The sequence below is a fragment of the Monodon monoceros genome, unplaced genomic scaffold, assembly GCF_005190385.1.
Source record: "Monodon monoceros isolate NGI ecotype Baffin Bay Population unplaced genomic scaffold, NGI_Narwhal_1 Super_Scaffold_10, whole genome shotgun sequence".
Lineage (NCBI taxonomy): Eukaryota > Metazoa > Chordata > Mammalia > Artiodactyla > Monodontidae > Monodon > Monodon monoceros.
The window spans coordinates 6,401,519-6,422,709 of NW_021703766.1; the positions used below are offsets into that span (position 1 = coordinate 6,401,519).

The following is a 21,191-nucleotide window of genomic DNA, read 5'->3' on the forward strand; positions in this document are numbered from 1 at the left end:
TGGGCCGTGGCCGCTGGGCCTGCGAGTCCGGAGCCTGTGCTTCGCAAAGGGAGAGGCCACAACAGTGAGAGGCCCGCGTACGGCAAAAAAAAAAAAAAGGTTTTCAGGAAATGGATGACACTATAAGATGTGCACATTGTAAAGACCACTCTCCATTTGGAATGGGGAAGGAAAGCCTGGTTGCAAGGAGACCATTGTGGGAGTTCAGGAGGGAGATGAGGGCCCCAGTCAAGCCACAGCTGCCTGGGGATGATAGGAAGGGGTGGGATGATAAAGATGTAGGACGTAGAATTGACAGGACTCTGGACCAATAGGATGCAGAAATCGAGGGTAAGCGGCAGGTCTAAGTGACCCACCCAGCTGCTGACTTGAATGACAGATAAGGTGGCAGTGCTGGTGTTTGAGCCAATGTCTGAGCCGTCGGATGCAGGAGGGTAAACTGATTTGCAGACCGGCAGCAGAGAAAAAGATAATGAGGTCGGTTTTTGACAAATTGAGGTGGGATGTCTGCTAACCAATTTTATATGCATATAGGTCCTGACGTTTAGAGGAGAGCTAGGTTGGTAATACACATTCAGAAGTTATCGTATTAAATCGCAGTGTTTCTCAACTCTGGCAGAATATTAGCATCACCTGGGGAGCTTTCAAATGTACTGATGCCTGGGACCCCCAAATGGGATCTTCTTTACAGTGGACATTCTCAGCAAAAGGAGAACAACAGTACTGGCCTCGCTGTGGAAGTATTAGCTGAGTTATTGTCTGTAGATACTGATTTAACCTGTTGGGGGAAGGTCCCAGGTTGGGTGGGTATCACGGGTGTGTGACCTGTGTTTCAGAAAGGTCTCATGTTTGGTTTAATTTTCTGCTGGCACCACCTAAACATCTTAAACATTTTGTAAACAAGGAGCACCACATAATTTGCATTTTGCCCTGGGCCCCCCCAAGTTACATAGCCCATCCTGGGCCCAAGCACAGGTATTTTAAAACACTTCCCAGGTGAGAATTCCTGGTGTAAGGAGAGAACAGTACATCCCGGGAAACATGGAGTGGGAAGTTTGGGGATGGAGCCCTCAGTAACATTCACATTTAGGGGAATGGGGGGAGGGGCAGAGGAAGAGGTTCATACAGGAGAAGCAGAAAGAATGAGCAGAGAACTAGGAGGGCAAGAGGGGGCTGGAGACCCCAAAGCCCAAGCAGGGGAGGATAATCAACACACTGAAACACAGCAGAGAAATTAAGAGCTTGGTGTTTAGGATAATACTGATTCGCTTGGCCAGACCACTTAGGAGGCATGGTGAGAAGTGAGAACAGGGTGGCAGGGTTCGAAGGAGCTTGGATGTAAAGGAAGAGGAAGAGAAAGGCAGTGGCTAAGGGAAGACCGTGATTATGACGCTATTTTCTTAAGTCTAATACAAGTTAATATCGGTGAGAGGAAAGAAATGAGGAGGGGCAGTAATTAATGGGAGCGTGGCCAAGCAGATGCTGGAGGGAATGGGATGGAGAATTCTGTAAGTTCTGAGGACGGACCACACCTGACTCATTCCTAATGTCTTCATGTCTGCAAAAGGTGCCAGCATGTGGCAGGTGCTCAGTACAGGGGTCTCCAGGTGCCAGAACAGACTAGAGGACAATGGTAATTAGAGGCCGGAACCAGTGTTGGGCGTCTTCAAGGAGGGTGGAGGGCACTCGAGGGCGCGGGTGGCTGAAGGCAGTACCTCTGTTCTGCAGCTTTTCCTTCACTTTGCTGTGGGCATCTTTTATCTGTTGCGGGTCGGTAATGTCCAGCTGGAGCACGGAGAGACGCTTGGAGCAGGTTCTTCGTAATTCCTCTGCTCCAGATCCCTTTTCATCCAGAACTCCAGCAAATACCGTGAAGCCCAACTCGTCCAGATACTTGGACAAAGCATGGCCAATCCCAGAATCGCCACCTGCAAGGGGTCAAGGCAATACAAAGTGGGCTCAAACCACAATGGCAGGAAAAATCATTGAAGAAAAAAATCACTGCATGCTATTTATGATGGTCCATGTTCTCTGGAGAGAGTAGGTCTTGAGGAAGTTTGATTTTTTAAAAGAAAGGAGGTGAGGTAGAATTTGAGGTGGGGGCATAAGTGGGAGGAGAAATGCTGATGAGGGGGAGGGGTCCAGGAGTGGCTGGTGGCCAAAGAACGTAGGAGGGAAAACTAAGACATCTAATGGAAGCTTTTTTATTAATCTCCGCATGTAGTATTTTATGTAATAACCTCCATCACTGCATAAAATCTTCGGTAAAACATTCATTACAAACTAGTACTTTGCAGTTGTTTTCTTCATTTTAAAGATGTAGCAAAGTGTCGTGTCCTGCTTCATAGTGGACCCAGGACAATAGCAGAGGCTGCCCACAGGGGCCACCTCCTTCTGGATTATGAAAGATGAAGGCTCATAGCCACCTGCCCTTCTCACCTCTTCAGAACTTTTTCCCTAGCCATGGCCTTCTCCCAAACCACTGAATAGACATCAATCCTAGGAAGACACCTGCAACAGAAACCAGATAGAAATCCCTAAGTGCACTGCTTTGTGAAACCAAAGGATAAGATCATATGTAAAATACATGTCAAGCCTACCAGAATTTGAGATGGGAGTTTACCCAACCCACTCTGGAGGATATTACGGACCCTAGAGAAATTGTTTCACGCCCACAAGTACAAACGTAGATACCTGAAATTCCGAAGATGAAGACAACGTGGACATAAAATTACCCTTTGAGCCATACCAGAATAAACGTGTAACAATTAATATGTTTCTACAGCTCTAAAGACGAGAGATCATCTTCACATCGGCTGTGTGAGGCAGTCTTTCCTGTAAACCTTTAGGGAATCTGTCTTGTCAGCAGTTGGGGGTTACAGTCAGGCATCCCCCTAAGAATCAGAAAATTCAGGAAATCAGCATGCTGACAGTCAACTCAAGGTTCAGTATGTCAGTGATCAGAAAAGATGTCTGACTTCGAAGCTAACAAGACCTGCCTGGAATCTGACCAGAAGTGTTACTGTCTCCAGAGAGAAGATAATCACCATCAAAAGGGAAAAGGACAGAGAAACAGGCATTCACAGATATTGCTGATAAATGTGAAGGGGTGAAATCTATGACCATTTTAGATACTGAGACCCAAAAAGTCTCAGTATCTATCCTAGAGGAAAAACTCACATATATTCAGAGACAAAGGATGTTCTTTACAGGACTGTATGTAATAGCAAAAGAAGGAATTAACCTTAACATCCATGAATTGGAGAATGGTTGCATAAATTATGGTACCCATGATGGAATATGACACAGTGATTTTAAAAGATAGGGTAGAACTATATAAACTGGAATAGATACTGCTCCAAGATACTTTGTTAAGTGAAATAAAATGTTACAGTACAGCAATTATTATAAAGAATCCAATTTATGACCCAAAACAGGGGTGGAAGAAACTAATGCTCTACCTACCTATGCATGCAAATATAAAAGGAAAGATTTGGAAGGAGGGACACCAAGATGATAATAGTAGTTGCCTCTAGGAGGAGAGGCAGAATGGACAGAGCTTTGTTTTACAATGTTTTCCATTTTTGCTGCAAGAGAGTACTGATTTTTCTTGTGTAATTTCTCTTCTTTTAAAGGTCGTGCCAATTAGAACGAAGATGGGCCCTGTAAGTATAGGAAAAGGTATCACCAAAAGGCCGTTGCAGGTGGTGTCTGCAAACACTGCCCAAGAGAGCGCAGCCTTAGGAAGAGGTGCGGGCACTTCTGCCCCTCAGACAGAAGACGCGGGCACTTCTGCCCCTCAGACAGAAGACGCGGGCACTTCTGCCCCTCAGACAGAAGACGCGGGCACTTCTGCCCCTCCTAACACAAGATGTAGGCGTCTGGTTACCATAGTTGATTGCACTTTACTTTGTTTCTTGTATGTCCACATCTACCTGTGTGTGCATGGTTTCCTGCCTGGTCCTGGTCAGAGGAGGAGACCGTACCAATCGAGGCAGACCTAAGCGTCTGGGCCACGTGACAGATCTCTGCTGTGCTATAAATTAGCACATTAGAATTCTGGTTTTAAAATATAATACTACATGCGTATAACAATTTTGCGAGCCCTGCAAATGTAGCTTTGCCCTGTAGAAATGGACCTGACGTTGGACAAATCCAGCTTCAGGGTCTGCGTGGAAAGATTGTGAAGGAGTGTGTGTCTTGCATCAAAGCTTCTTATTTATGATATGTAAGTAGAATAGAGCAAATGTTGTTTGAATCTTTGTTATTTTTAGTACCATTTCTCTAATAAAGCTAAGTATTTTAGAGGAAAAAATAAAAAAGATCTGAGGCCAGATCTTTGACAGTGGCGAGTTCACCAGGTGGCGGCTGCAATGCATGTGGCCTCTCCCTGGAAACCACCAAATGTCACTGGTGGTCAAATCTGTCTTGTAAAATTATTCTCCCCATGTCTCCAGTAGAGATTATCATTCCCATTTTACAGATGGGGAAAGTGAAAATGAGAGAGACCAAGGTCACAGAGATAGAAGGGATGGACCTGAATCCCAGTGCATGACTCTTCATTATCCTGGACCACCTTCTCCTTTATCTGTGAAAGCAGAGAAGGAAGGTCTGGGGAAGCCAGCCTCTGAATGAGCCTCTTGTGGCCCAGCAAGGAAGGATAGGAATTAACCTGGAAATAACTAACTCAGAGCCAGACTGGAGTGAAGCGTGACCCTGGAGCCAGATGATACACCCTCTGCTGGGTGAGAGCAGGTGTTCACAGAAGGCCCCTCCCATTTGCGACGCACCACACCCTGTGCTTCTGCCTCCTGGGTGGTGTGGCTGGGCATATTGGGGCCATGGGTTGTAGAGCTCCCAGTTCCCCTGAAAGGTTTGTGTCATATCAGGATGCCAGCATGTTGCCTCTGCGCAGAGAGAATCATCCTGTGGTGCGGAGATGCAGGCTGTGGCCTTCACCTCCACGCAGCGAATGAACTCAGCCAGGGTGCCTACCAAGGAAGGCGAGAAAGGGTCATCTATCAGTGGCCGGGTGGATAAACAAAACGTGGTCTAGCCGTACAGTGGAATATTATTCAGCTGTAGAAGGGAATGGAGTTTTGATACACGCTACAACAAGGATGAATCTTGAAAACATTATGCTAAGTTAAAGAAGGAAGAGACACTTTGATCCTGACCCCATTTTCTCTGAGTAGAGAATGATCCAAAGACAGTTTCCAAGGTAATGCCTTAGACCAGCTTAAGCAGCTTCGTGAATCCAGGATCTAACTCCCTTCGGAAAGTTCCTAGGAAGAGCCTGGCCTACGGGAGATGCTAGCCACAAAATGAGAGATGACATATTGAACTTTACCGAGCCCTGTGGTCCTGGAAAACAGCAAAAGTTAAAAAACACTTCCAGGGCTTCCCTGGTGGCGCAGTGGTTGAGAGTCCGCCTACCGATGCAGGGGGCGCGGGTTCGTGCCCCGGTCCGGGAAGATCCCACATGCCGCGGAGCAGCTGGGCTCGTGAGCCATGGCCGCTGAGCCTGCGCGTCTGGAGCCTGTGCTCCATGGCAGGAGGGGCCACAGCAGTGAGAGGCCCGCGTACCGCAAAAAAACCACTTCCACTCTTTGTGTTCTGGGAAATAGTTTCCTGCAAAGGAGTCACCTTCTCCACGTGAATTAGAGAGGATTCAGGGATGCCCTCCTAGTTTACCAATGACAAGGCCAGACCCAGGCCCTCCAAATTCCAACCCTTTGCTTCATAAATGACAAGCTAAACTGTTTGTCCCCAGAGAGTCACTGGAACAAAATGCTCGTTAACCAAACTTTGGTATAGATTCTTTCCTTCCCCCAGGTCCTGGCCCACCATCAGCCTGAGGCAGCAGATAGCCCCTCCTGAGAACAGGCTGGCCTCAGAGAAGATGGTCCCTCCTCTGCCGTCTGATCACTCCTGGCCTATCCCCATTCCCCTCACCTGGTTCTTTTCAGACTTGTTCACCCTCCCCATGAAAGCAAAACTCTTTTTTGTCTAACCCTTGAGATACTTGCAGAGCTGTGGTCAAAGTGTTCCCTTCACTGCAACAGTCCTGCCCCTGGCCCCATAGTAATACTGTAGAATAAAGTCTTTCCATACAAAATCTGGATTTGTTTTTTTTATTTGACAGTGAATTAAGAAAGCCAAAGTTCACGGGAGGCCATCTGTTTGTCCTTACCAGTGAGAAAAGGTAGCATAGAGGCCTGGTTTTGAGCCTGGCCCCACCATCCCTACCTGTGCAACCCTGGTCAGGTTATTTAACCTCTCTGTGCCTCAGCTTCCTCATCTGTAAAATAGGCTTGATAATGGTGCCTACACCAGTTGATATTTGTGATGTGCTTAACAGTCCCTGTAATTGCTATAATAGATCTTTTTTTTTTTAAAATAATACTAGGCACATGACATCCTTCTTGACTTACAGGCCTTTACATTCATGATATTGGTAGATGGGGAGTTTGCCTCTACTGACAGTCAGCTAAACATCTTGGTTAAGACTCAGACTGCTTGATTCTGCCTCTCCCATGTCTGAGCCTTGGGAAATGTTACATATAGTCATGTGGATCCTCCACTTCCTTATCTGGAAAGTGGGGTTATACCAGTACCTCCCTCCTAGGCTGACCTTGGAAGTCAATAAGACAGAGGATGTTCTGCACAAGGCCCCGCCTGTCATATGTGACTTGTTATCAGTAGCGTGGCTCTAACCCAGACATCATTTCTGATCTCCTGTTAGAGATCAGGCTATGCTAGCCCTGGTTTTCTTAGGGCTGTGCAGGGTTAAGAGGGCCTTGGGAAAGTATGTGTCTGGGGAGCCGCTCCCTGTCTAAATAGAGTAGCCCTCGTGCACTCCAGAAACCCAAAGACAAGGTGGGGGCCTTTGTGAAAAGGCAAAGTATTTCATAAGTTACCCAATAGTAACCTCTGAAAAGTATCATACCTAGTATGACTCTAATGCCAGCCTCACACATATTAACTCCAACCACCCTGGGAGATAAGTCATTTTACTATCATCGCTTTACAGAGGAGGAAACTGAAACACAGAAGGGTTAAGTCATTCAGCTGCACGTGGCAGAGGTAGGTTGGAACCCAGGCAGGGCTTGGCATATAAACATCTGGAGTGTAAAATATTCAAAGCTTCCAGAGCACAGGGCCTAGCATATAGTAGGTGATCAAAAAAAAGCATGAGTTGGCTAAATGGGCATTTAAGAGGGCGTTGGCCTTGGGACTTCCCTGGTGGTCCAGTGGGTAAGACTCTGTGCTCCCAGTGTAGGGGGCCCGAGTTTGATCCCTGGTCAGGGAACTAGATCCCACACACATGCCACAACTAAGAGTTCACATGCTGCAGCTAAGAAGCCTGCATGCCGCAACTATAGATCCCGCATGCCACAACAAAGATCCTGCGTGCTGCAACTAAGACCTGGTGCAGCCAAAATAAATAAATGTTAAAAAAAAAAAAAAAGAAAGAAAAAGGACATTGGCCTTAATGCCTTAAAAATGCAGAGAGAGAGAGTCCTATGGCACTAGGGCTCCTGACTCAAAAATGAGTCCCAGCAAACATATTGAGTTGGATGTCTACCCCAAGAGAGGGTGGGGAAAATGCTGGGGGTGGTTTTAAGCTATGCCCTTTGAGATCATTCTATCTCTAGTGGCCTGGAAATCCATCAGCTTGGAGCAAGCAACGAGTACTAGAGTCCCATTTTTGAAAAATAGGAGTGAATGTGAAATAGTGATTTATTCTAAAATATTAATAAAGTCAATTTGTGTGAAAAACAAAGACGTGAATCACTTTAATTCAGAAGAATTAAGAATTGTACAGTTCCAGAGCTGGTGGGCTGATTGTAAGTGGATTTACGCTATTACCACATGGGGACGCCGGATTAGCTGTTGAACAGAAACACATCCCGTCATTTGTTGGGTCAAGTCTTAAATTAGGCAAGATGTGAATAATTCAACTTCTGAAGTTCTTCAGGGCTAGGTCCCTTGAATGAAACACACCCACCCTGTAAAGACAGACTGCATGTGCTCTTGGACACAAGCTGGTCCCTTGGAAGCTGCATTCAGAAAGAGAGATGAAGGGGGAAGAATTTGCAAGCCTGTAAACAATTTCTAGACATTAGTAAAACATCATATAAGGAACAAAACTTTAAGAACAAAAAGATGAAAAGAAGAAGAAACCATCCATAACCTCACCAATCTAACATAACTTTCATAACTTTCGTACTTTTTCTTCTAGTCTTTTTTTCCTATACAGTGTTCTTTAACAATTACAGTTATAGCACACATATGATTTGACAACTAATTTTTAAATTAATATTACATAAACCAGTTTTAGCTATTTCTACATAGTCTACGAAACCATAAATCATCATTTTTCACTATTGGATAAAATTCTCCCTGTCAAAATGCAGTAGAGAGAGAAATGATGAGAGCCTGGATTCCTGAGCCAGGATACCTGGGTTCAAATCCTCGCTCTGCTACTTACCAGCTGTGTGACCTTGGCCCGTTAACCTCTCTGTGCCTCAGTTTCCTCATCTATAAAGTGAGGTGATACTAGGACCTGCCTCATAAGATCGTTAGAAGGATTAAATGATTATATATACTAAAGTAATTGGACCACAGCCTGGCACATGGCAGTTACTATCCAGGTGTTAGTTAAGTAAATGGCAACTGGGTATTTTTTAAATTGTTAATCCATGCTACTCCTTTCATTGGCTACTTCTAGTTCCTGGAACCAAAAGGATTTTCAGTTCAGTTCTTATCTCAGAAGGTCATCACAGCTATTCTAACCACAGTGATGAATTGGCCAAGGACTACCCTCTGCTTTCTGCCAGTGGTCCCGTGTCTCCCAGACCCTGTCCCTAAAGCTCCTCCAAGTCTTCCCTTTGTCAATATCTTTGAACAACAGCAGCTTAAAGCAGAGCTTCTCAGTGGATGAGTGTCTTCAGAGGTATCAAGGCCCATTCTCATAGTGGAATTTCAGTTTAGACAAACACAAATTGAGGACCTGCTATGTATCGATACCAAATAAGAGGACACCGTCTGAATATGTGTTTTGCTTGGCCCACACACTGTATTTCGTAAAAAATTTAAGTAAACACTTAGAGTCCAGCTATTTCACCTGAAAAGCCAGATCGATGGTTTCTCTTGATTAACCAGGAGACGGGCCAACTCCGGGCCTGCGTTCCTACAATGAACTCAGGAGCTCAAGCTGAGGATCCCAAAGCTGCCTCTTCCCACGGGTCATACTCTCAGGTCAGGACTCACCACTTCCTAATGCACATGTGCATTTCTATGGGCAACATCCTCACCACTGGGACTCGCCACCACCCACCCCCCTGCCCGCAGCCCAGCACACAGGGAATTCTTTGTCCTACTTAACAAAGGTCATCTGGGGCTAGCCCTGTTTATCTGGAAACCTGTGGAAAACTAAGGAGGAAAGGACTTTCCCCTCCCTTGTTTAAGATTTAAGCAATCCATCAGATTGCCACCCTCATGTTGACACAGCCTGTTCCCTATAAAATAGATTGAGGTATAATTAAATGGTAGATAAATAGAATAAAACTCTAGTGCACTTAAGACTTCCCTGAGAGCCATACAAGGCTCAGCTCCTAATCCAGGAAGAGAAAATACTTGACAGTTGTACTACTGACACCTTTTGTGTTTCCATACAAACTGTGCAAGTTTTTTGTTCTAGTTCTGTGAAAAATACCATTGGTAGTTTGATAGGGAGTGCATTGAATCTGTAGATTGCTTTGGGTAGTACAGTCATTTTCACAATGTTGATTCTTCCAATCCAAGAACATGGGATATGTCCCCATCTGTTTGTATCATCTTTAATTTCTTTCATCAGTATCTTATAGTTTTCTGCATACAGGTCTTTTGTCTTCTTAGGTAGGTTTATTCCTAGGTATTTTATTCTTTGTGTTGCAGTGGTAAATGGGAGTGTTTCCTTAATTTCTCTTTCAGATTTTTCATCATTAGTGTATAGGAATGCAAGAGATTTCTGTGCATTAATTTTGTATCCTGCAACTTTACCAAGTTCATTGATTAGCTCTAGTAGTTTTCTGGTGGCATCTTTAGGATTCTCTATGTCTAGTATCATGTCATCTGCAAACAGTGACAGCTTTACTTCTTCTTTTCCGATTTGGATTCCTTTTATTTCTTTTTCTTCCCTGATTGCTATGGGTAAAACTTCCAAAGCTATGTTGAATAATAGTGGTGAGAGTGGGCAACCTTGTCTTTTTCCTGATCTTAGTGGAAATAGTTTCAGTTTTTCACCATTGAGAATGATGTTGGCTGTGGGTTTGTCATATATAGCCTTTATTATGTTGAGGTAAGTTCCCTCTCTGCCCAGTTTCTGGAGGGTTTTTATTATAAATGGGTGTTGAATTTTGTCAAAAGCTTTTTCTGCATCTATTGAGATGATCATATGGTTTTTCTCCTTCAATTTGTTAATATGGTGTATCACGTTGATTGATTTGTGTATATTGAAGAATCCTTGCATTCCTGGGATAAACCCCACTTGATCATGGTGTATGATCCTTTTAATGTGCTGTTGAATTCTGTTTGCTAGTATTTTGTTGAGGATTTTTGCATCTATGTTCATCAGAGATATTGGCCTGTAGTTTTCTTTCTTTGTGACATCTTTGTCTGGTTTTGGTATCAGGGTGATGGTGGTCTCATAGAATGAGTTTGGGAGTGTTCCTCCCTCTGCTATATTTTGGAAGAGTTTGAGAAGGATAGGTGTTAGCTCTTCTCTAAATGTTTGATAGAATTCATCTGTGAAGCCATCTGGTCCTGGGCTTTTGTTTGTTGGGAGATTTTTAATCACAGTCTCAATGTCAGTGCTTGTGATTGGTCTGTTTATATTTTCTATTTCTTCCTGGTTCAGTCTCAGAAGGCTGTGCTTTTCTAAGAATTTGTCCATTTTTTCCAGGTTGTCTATTTTATTGGCATAGAGTTGCTTGTAGTAATCTCTCATGATCCTTTGTATTTCGGCAATGTCAGTTGTTACTTCCCCATTTTCATTTCTAATTCTATTGATTTGAGTCTTCTCCCTTTTTTCCTGGATGAGTCTGGCTAAAGGTTTATCAATTTTGTTTATCTTCTCAAAGAAAAAGCTTTTAGTTTTATTGATCATTGCTATTGTTTCCTTCATTTCTTTTTCATTTATTTCTGATCTGATCTTTATTATTTCTTTCCTTCTCCTAACTTTTGGGGTTTTTTGTTCTTCTTTCTCTAATTGCTTTAGCTGTAAGGTTAGGTTGTTTATTTGAGATGATTCTTATTTCTTGAGGTAGGATTGTATTGCTATAAACTTGTGTCTTAGAACTGCTTTTGCTGCATTCCATAGGTTTTAGGTAGTCGTGTTTTCATTATCGTTTGTTTCTAGGTATTTTTTGATTTCCTGTGTGATTTCTTCAGTGATCTCTTGGTTATTAAGTAGTGTATTGTGTATCCTCCATGTGTTTGGATTTTTTACAGATTTTTTCCTGTAATTGATGTGTAGTCTCATAGCGTTGTGGTCGGAAAAGATACTTGATATGATTTCAATTTTCTTAAATTTACCAAGGCTGATTTGTGACCCAAGATATGATCTATCCTGGAGAATGTTCCATGAGCACTTGAGAAGAAAGTATATTCTGTTGTTTTTGGATGGAATGTCCTATAAATATCAATTAAGTCCATCTTGTTTAATGTGTCATTTAAAGCTTGTGTTTCCTTATTTATTTTCATTTTGGATGACTTGTCCACTGGTGAAAGTGGGATGTTAAAGTCCCCTCCTATGATTGTGTTACTGTCAATTTCCCCTTTTATGTATGTTAGCATTTGCCTTATGTATTGATGTGCTCCTGTGTTGGGTGCATAAATATATACAATTGTTATATCTTCTTATTGGATTGATCCCGTGATCATTATGTAGTGTCCTTCTTTGTCTCTTGTAATAGTCTTTATTTTAAAGTCTATTTTGTCTGATATGAGAATTGCTACTCCAGCTTTCTTTTGATTTCCATTTGCATGGAATATCTTTTTCCATCCCCTCACTTTCAGTGTGTATGTGTCCCTAGGTCTGAAGTGGGTCTCTTGTAGACAGTATATATATGGGTCTTGTTTTTGTATCCATTCAGGCAGTCTATGTCTTTTGGTTGGAGCATTTAATCCATTTACATTTAAGGTAATTATAGATATGTATGTTTCTATTACCATTTTCTTAATTGTTTTGGGTTTGTTATTGTAGGTTTTTTCCTTCTCTTGTGTTTCCTGCCTAGAGAAGTTCCTTTAGCATTTGTTGTAAAGCGGGTTTGATGGTGCTGAATTCTCTTAGCTTGTCTGTAAGGGTTTTAATTTCTCCATCAAATCTGAATGAGATCCTTGCTGGGTAGAGTAACCTTGGTTGTAGGTTTTTCCCTTTCATCACTTTAAATATGTCCTGCCATTCCCTTCTGGCTTGCAGAGTTTCTGCTGAAAGATCAGCTGTTAACCTTATGGGGATTCCCTTGTATGTTATTTGTTGTTTTTCCCTTGCTGCTTTTAATATTTTTTCTTTGTATTTAATTTTTGGTATTTTGATTAATATGTGTCTTGGTGTGTTTCTCCTTGGATTTATCTGGTATGGGGCTCTCTGCACTTTTTGGACTTGATTAACTATTTCCCATATTAGGGAAGTTTTCAACTATAATCTCTTCAAATATTTTCTCAATCGCTTTCTTTTTCTCTTCTTCTTCTGGGACCCCTATAATTTGAATGTTGGTGCATTTAATGTTGTCCCAAGGGTCTCTGAGACTGTCCTCAATTCTTTTCAGTCTTTTCATTCTTTTTTCTTTATTCTGCTCTGTGGTAGTTATTTCCACTATTTTATCTTCCAGGTCACATTCATTTTTCTGCCTCAGTTATTCTGCTATTGATTCCTTCTAGGCAACTTTTAATTTCATTCATTGTGTTGTTCATCATTGTTTGTTTGCTCTTAGTTCTCTATGTCCTTGTTAAACATTTCTTGTATTTTCTCCATTCTATTTCCAAGATTTTGGATCATCTTTACTAACATTACTCTGAATTCTTTTTCAGGTAGACTGCCTATTTCCTCTTCATTTGTTTGGTCTGGTGGGTTTTTGCCTTGCTCCTTCATCTGCTGTGTGTTTCTCTGTGTTCTCATTTTGCTTAACTTACTGTGTTTGGGGTCTCCTTTTCACAGGTGCAGGTTCATAGTTCCCGTTGTTTTTGGTGTCTGCCCCCAGTGGCTGAGGTTGGTTCAGTGGGTTGTGTAGGCTTCTTGGTGGAGGGTACTGGTGCCTGTGTTCTGGTGGGTGAGGTTTTTCTGGTGGGCAGGACCATATCTGGTGGTGTGTTTTGGGGTGTCTGTGACCTCATTATGATTTTAGGCAGCCTCTCTGCTAATGGGTGGCATGTGTTCCTGTCTTGCTAGTTGTTTGGCATAGGGTGTCCAGCACTGTAGCTTGCTGGTCATTGAGTGGAGCTGGGTCTTATCGTTGAGATAGAGATCTCTGGGAGAGTTTTCGCTGTTTGATATAATGTGTAGCCAGGAGGTCTCTGGTGGACCAATGTCCTGAATTCGGCTCTCCAACCTCAGAGGCACAGGCCTGACACCTGACCAGAACATCAATACTCTGTCAGCCTCATGGCTCAGAAGAAAAGGGAGAAAAAAAGAAAGAAAGAAAGAAAAAAATAAAATAAAATTATTAAAATAAAAAATAATTATTAAAAAATAAAAAGAAATTAAAAAAGAAAAAAGGATAGAAGAGAGCAAACCAAAAAACAAATCCACCAATGATAACAAGCGCTAAAAACCATACTCAACAAAAACAAAAAAGAAAAATAAAAACGGACAGACAAACCCTAGGACAAATGGTAACAGCAAAGCTATACAGACAAAATCACACAAAGAAGCATACACATACACTCTCACAAAAAGAGAAAAAGAAAAAAAAAAGTATATATATATATCGTTGCTCCCAAAGTCCACCGCCTCAATTTTGGGATGACTTGTTGTCCATTCAGGTATTCCACAGATGCAGGTACATCAAGTTGATTGTGGAGATTTAATCCGCTGTTCCTGAGGCTGCTGGGAGAGATTTCCCTTTCTCTTCTTTGTTCGCACAGCGCCCGGGGATCAGCTTTGGATTTGGCCCTGCCTCTGCGTGTAGGTCGCCTGAGGGAGTCTGTTCTTCACTCAGGACGGGGTTAAAGGAGCAGCTGATTCGGGGGCTCTGGCTCACTCAGGCTGGGAGGAGGGAGGGGTACGCCGTGCGGGGCGGGGCTGCGGCGGCAGAGGCCGGCATGACGTTGCACCAGCCTGAGATGTGCTGTGTGTTCTCCCCGGGGAAGTTGTCCCTGGATCACGGGACCATGGCAGTGGCGGGCTGCACAGGCTCCCGGGAGGGGAGGTGTGGATACTGACCTGTGCTCGCACACAGGCTTCTGGGCGGCGGCAGCAGCGGCCTTAGCGTCTCATGCCTGTCTGTGGGGTCCACGCTGATAGTCGCGGCTCGCGCCGGTCTCTGGAGCTTGTTTAGGCGGTGCTCTGAACCCCCTCTCCTCGTGCACCCCGAAACAATGGTCTTTTGCCTCTTAGGCAGGTCCAGACCTTTTCGCGGACTCCCTCCCATATAGCCGTGGCATACTAGCCCCCTTCAGGCTGTGTTCACACCGCCAACCCCAGTCCTCTCCCTGCGCTCCGACCAAAGCCCGAGCCTCAGCTCCCAGCCCCCGCCCGCCCCGGCAGGTGAGCAGACAAGCCTCTCGGGCTGGTGAATGCCGGTCGGCACCGATCCTCTGTGCGGGAATCTCTCTGCTTTGCCCTCCGCACACCTGTGGCTGCGCTCTCCTCCGTGGCTCCGAAGCTTCCCCCTCCGCCAACCGCAGTCTCCGCCCGCGAAGGGGCTTCTAGTGTGTGGACACCTTTCCTCCTTCACAGCTCCCTCCCACTGGTGCAGGTCCCGTCCCTATTCTTTTGTTTCTGTTTTTTCTTGTTTCTTTTGCCCTACCCAGGTACGTGGGGAGTTCCTTGCCTTTTGGGAGGTCTGAGGTCTTCTGCCACCGTTCAGTAGGTGTTCTGTAGGAGTTGTTCCTCATGTAGATGTATTTCTGATGTATTTGTGGGGAGGAAGGTGATCTCCGCGTCTTACTCCTCCGCCATCTTGAAGGTCTCTCTCACGTAATTTTTTTTAATGAAAATAGATGCATTTTTCCTGGAATGTAACCTTTATGAATAATTCTTCTATACTATTGATATTCCTATGTTAAGATGGGTAACTGAGATGCCACGAGTTTATATACTTATTCAAGGCTACACAGCTGGGATGTACTAGAGTTGGTTCTCAAACCCACACTTGCTCTTTCACGTTCTTTTACTGCTATGATTCATTCATCGTCTCCTTGAGCACTTGTTGGGGGTGAGGGGTGCACAAAGTGGGGACACCAAAGATGAAAGCTCTCTGCCTGAGAGGGGTCCCCATCACTGGTCCCAGCTCCCTTCACAGAGGATGGAGTCCCATCATCCATGCAACAGTGCAAATGACTTACAACGGCTCTTCCAGAAGGAAAAATGCAATGGGTTTGTTCTCAGTGGTGCATGAGGGAGCCACTCCTAGACGTGCAGCAAAATAAGCAACCAATCAAAGTAGCTCTGCTGGATGTAGAGAAAGGACTTGAGGACACGGGGAGGGGGAAGGATAAGCTGGGACAAAGTGAGAGAGTGGCATGGACATATATACACTACCAAACGTAAAATAGATAGCTAGTGGGAAGCAGCCGCATAGCACAGGGAGGTCAGCTCAGTGCTTTGTGACCACCTAGAGGGGTGGGATAGGGAGGGTGGGAGGGAGGCTCAAGAGGGAGGACATATGGGGATATATGTATACACATAGCTGATTCACTTTGTTATAAAGCAGAAACCAGCACAACATGGTGAAGCAATTATACTCCAATAAAGATGTTTAAATAAATAAATAAAATAAAATGTATTGTTAGAGGAAAAAGAAATAATGATTATATCCTGTGGGTAAGATAAAAAAAAAAAAAAAAGTAGCCCTGCTGGGTTTGAGCAAGTGGCTGGATTTCCAGACCACAGTCCAGTCCTGAAACCTCTCCTGAGCTCCACCTGTTGCCATTCCAAATTCAAACAGAATTCATCACCAATTGCCCCCAGTTGCTTCACCTTCTGGAACTTCTTATTCTCCTAAATGGCATCACCCTCCTTCCAGTTACTTAGGACCAAAACCTTCTCTCCCAATCCTCACCTCCATTCAGTTCCCATGCCTTTCATCCTAAGACATTGACATCTATCTATAGCTCCTTTTCTGCATTTCATGAGCAAAAAAAGCCAACTCAGCTCAGCCTCCCATGAGATTGCCACCAAGTTAGGGATATACATCCTCAAATGCCACAGAAAATAACATCATAATTGTCCAAGATTTCATATTACATGTGTTAACAGTATGCCAGTTAAGAAACACTAGACATGAGACTCAATACTGACATCCTGGAAACTGATGCTGATGGGCGTGATGTTCAGTCAGCTGAGATGGCCAGAATTTCAGAAATCCTCAGCCAAGACCAGAAGCCATTAGAAACAGGTGAGTTAAGTATCTAGACAAGAGTGTGAAAACTTCTTGGCAGTACTAGGGGACTCAGTCAAACCTCCCCAGACCATTTCCTCCTAGGGTGCCTTTGTAGAGAATACTTTTTAAAAAATCTATTAAATGCCCATCTCCTCAAAAAGAAGTAGGAAGAATCTATTCAACAGTTGGTGTCCATGACCATAAAAAAAAAAGTGGTACTCTGGCTTTCCCTAAATGCTACATTTAGCTTCTGACACGTCTTCCTGCCTCTCTTCACCTTTATTCATTCATTCATTTATTCATTTTTCATTCACTAAGGGATCACTGTGTTAGGTCCTAGAAATAACACCATAAAAGAAAGATATGTCCCTGCCTTCATGAAGCTTACTGCCTAGAACAGCGGTTCTCAATCGTGAGTCCCACTAGAATCACTGAGGTACTCTAAAAAACGTCAGTGCCCAGACCCCATCCCCAGAGAGTCTTAATTAGTTGGCCTGGGATGGGGCTTAGTATTGGCAATAGCTTCTAAAGCTCTCCAAGTGATTTCAGTGTACAGCCAGGGTCGAGAATCACCTAAGGCAGGGATCTCAATCACGGGTGAATTTGTCCCCCTGGATGCATGGCAATGTTTGGAGACATTTCTGGTTGTCATAACTCTGAGAGTGTTGTTGGCCTCCAGTAGTAGAAGCCAGGGATGGTGCTCAACAGCTCACAGCACTCAGGGCAGACCCCACTACAAGGAATGATCCAAACGGCAATAGCGCTGAGGTGAAGAACCCCTGGTTTGGGGGAAGACAGACATTAGGTAAATCATTAAAACAGAGAGTAATGAATGTTATAAGTAGAAAAGTCCTGGGAAGTACAGGCCATAGTTTTTGTTTACAGAGAACTTAGAGTCCCTTCTTTAGTGAACACCCCGTTGGAGAAGAATACAGGCAGGAAAGAGAAAGAACTAGGTCACCTCCATCAGGGCAGGAAATCTACTGGGTTATCTACTTCACTGTTCAGTCCTCTGTGCCTAAAACAGTGCTGGGATCTAGGTCCCAAAAGTCTGAGAGCCTTATGTTTATAGATGTTACCTTATTTCGTGCCCAAGATCTCAAGGTAAAGTGGGTCTTTTTTAAAAAAATAGATTTTAATTTTTTAAGCAGTTTTAGATTTATAGAAAAATTGGGAAGAGAGTATAGAGAGTTCCCATACGCTCTGCAGGTAGTTTCCCCTATTATTAACATCTTACATTAGTATGCTACGTTTTCTATAATTAATGAACCAATACTGAATCATTATTATGAACTAAATTCCATCCTTTATTCAGATTTCCTTACTTTTTACTTAACGTCCTTTTTCTGTTCCAGGATCCCATCCAGGATCCCATATTATATTTATTCGTCCTATCTCCTCAGGCTCCTCTCAGCTGTGACATTTTCTTAGACTTTTCCTTGTGTTTGATATCTTTGATGGTTTTAAAGAGTACTGGTCAAGTATGTTGCAGGATGCTTTGTTTTCACGTGGTTTGGTTAGTGGAATTTTTTTTCAAAAGGTTCCAACCCCGTATTTCACAAGAAACTTTACAAGCAAAGTAATACTTGTAAAAACATGTTAAGCAACTCCGTAAAAAAATAGCACACTACTACATAAAAAGTAAATTTACTTAAGACTAACATAACACAAAGAAGGGAAAACTACCTGGACATGTCGTTAAATTGCCCTATTATCCCAGAGTGGCTTAGTTCCTCCTCCGTATGATTATCTATAGTTTCATCTGCAAAGGACTGCCTTAATAATGTCTCTGTGTATCTTTTGCACAGGAAAGGTGTTTCCTGACTGACAGGATGTCCTTCTTGCCAACATGTAGCCAAAAACTCACTTGGCTGCTTCTAACATATAATGGTGCAAGATGCTACCTGCCAAAGTTGACTAAAATCCTACCGAGAAATCTGAGAGATCTCCGATTTACAGAAGTTCTCTATTTTCTGTTTCATTAACCATCACCATCAATGACTTAGTTCCTTCCAGCAGGGTTGGGATGTCCCTGCCACCACACCCCTCTGATGCCACCATGGACGTTGTTCAATCAAAGCCCTCTCTCCCTTAGAACCCACTCCCCCACATATGCCTAACCAACCAGAGACAGCAAAGAGAGGAAGCTATTTGCCATCCCTACTCACACACAAAACATTGTGTAATTTTCTAGTTGGATCCAGGCTTTCATTCCATTGTTGTTTATCCATTCTATACATACCAGTTTGCATCTGCTAATCCCAAATTCCCAATCCATCCCTCTCCCACGCCACTGCCTCTTGGCAACCAGCAGTCTGTTCTCCATGTACATGAGTCTGTTTCTGTTTCATAGATAGGTTCAGTTGTGTCATATTTTAGATTCCACATATAAGTGATATCATATGGTATTTGTCTTTCTCTTTCTGACTTACTTCACTTAGTATGATAATCTCTAGTTGCATCCATGTTGCTGCAAATGGCATTATTTCATTCTTTTTTTATGGCTGAGTAGTATTCCATTGTATATATGTACCACATCTTCTTTATCCATTCTCTGTCGATGGACATTTAGGTTGTTTCCATGTCTTGGCTATTGTGAATAGTGCTGCTATGAACACAGGGGTGCATGTATCTTTTTGAATTATAGTTTTGTCTGGGTATATGCCCAGGAGTGAGATTGCTGGATCATATGGTAATTCTATTTTTAATTTTCTGAGGAACCTCCATACCATTTTCCACAGTGGCTGCACCAACTTACATTTCCACCAACGGTGTAGGAAGGTTCCATCTTCTCCACACCCACTCCAGCATTTGTTATTTGTACTTTTTAATGATGGCCATTCTGACTGGCGTGAGGTGGTACTTCATTGTAGTTTTGATTTCTCTAATAATTAGCGATGCTGAGCATCTTTTCATGTGCCTGCTGGCCATCTCAACAGCTATTTATTAAGTACCTACTATGTGCTATGCACGTAGTAGATCATGGGGGTACAGAAGTACACAAAACCATCCAAGTCCCTGTCCCATGGAACTTACATGGTAGAAGGAGATGGGATACATCCACTAAACACACAAACAAATGCATATGATATTAAGAGGTGATGAGTGCTGCAACCGGGGAGGAGGATGCCAGGTTCTGTATGGAGGTCAGGGAAGGCACCTCTGTGCAGGAGCAGTTGAACAGATAACCCAGGGAAGGCTGTATAGGCACAGGGAAGAGCTCTTAGGACATAATTATTAGAGGAAGAACAAGGAGGCCATTTTGACCAGAGCAGAGTAGGTGAGGAAGGGAATAATAGGTAAATCAGAGCAGTGGTTCAAGGCCAGCTCATGTGGGGCCATTAAGCCAATGGTTCTTAACTGGGGCGATTTGGCCCCCACCCCAGGGGACATCCAACAATACCTGGAGGCATTTTTAGTTGTCACGGTTGAGTGGTGCTACTGGCATCTAGTGTGTAGAGTCTAAGGACGCTGCTTAATATCCTGCGATGCACAGGGCAGCCCTACAACAAGGAAGTATCCAGCCCCGATGTCAGTGGTGCCAAGATAGAGAAACCCTGCTTTCAACCATGGTGATGACTACAGCTTTTATTCCAAGTGTGATGAGATGGCATCAGAAAGTTTTGAACAAAGGAGTGACATGAGCTGACTTTTATTTTAAAAGTATCTCTTTAGATACCGTGTAGTAAATCATAACTTGAATAGCAAGAGTGATATAAAGGCTACTATTTATTGGCCCCTTATTATATTTGAGACACTGTACTACACACCTTAACTAGGATATCTCAGTATTTTTATTCATTGTTCCTACCAGTACCTGACATTGTATGACATATTGGTACGTTAAATTTTTTTTAAATAAATTTATTTATTTATTTATGGTTGTGTTGGGTCTTCGTTGCTGCTCACGGGCTTTCTCTAGTTGTGGAGAGTGGGAGCTACTCTTCATTGCAGTGCACGGGCTTCTCACTGCAGTGGCTTCTCTTGTTGCGGAGCACGGGCTCTAGGCGTGCAGGCTTCAGTAGTTGTGGCATGCAGGCTCAGTAGTTGTGGCACACGGGCTTAGTTGCTCTGTGGCATGTGGGATCTTCCCGGACCAGGGATGGAACCTGTGTCCCCTGCATTGGCAGGCAGATTATTAACCACTGTGCCACCAGGGAAGTCCCGGTACGTTAATTTTTAAATATTTGTCTCTCCCAGTAGAATGCAGACTTGATGAGGGCAAGAACTTTGCTTTGTGACCTGTTGAATCTCTAGCACCTAGCACAGTGCCTGGAGTACACTGGGAAGTCTGTGTTTGTTGAGTGAATAAATGGCTCCTAGGGTCAATCTGCTTATACCCATTTCACAGACAAGAGAACTGAGTTTCAACATTTGTTGCCTGAACCACAGCTATGAGTAAATCTCATCTGCGTTTTGTGGGCCATTCCCAGGAGGACAGTCTCCAAGTTTGGTGACAATTCCCAGAAAGAAAAGTTCCCAATGGATACTATTCTAGGTGACTTGTCTAAGTAGCTATCGCTACATCTTAATAATTTTTGACATCCGTATCTACTTATTCATTCATTCGCCAAGTTTTTACTGAGATCATACTGCGTGCCA

General features: G+C 43.5%; 1 protein-coding gene across 1 annotated transcript in view; it reads right to left on the minus strand.

Moving 5' to 3' along the window:
- HSD17B2 (hydroxysteroid 17-beta dehydrogenase 2) overlaps window positions 1–21,191 on the minus strand; it is a 66,681-nt gene that overhangs the window by 23,605 nt on the left and 21,885 nt on the right. The window contains exon 2 of the mRNA XM_029208021.1: window positions 1,716–1,928. Within this exon, the coding sequence (XP_029063854.1) occupies window positions 1,716–1,928 (213 nt within the window). The remainder of the gene's footprint in view (window positions 1–1,715; window positions 1,929–21,191) is intronic.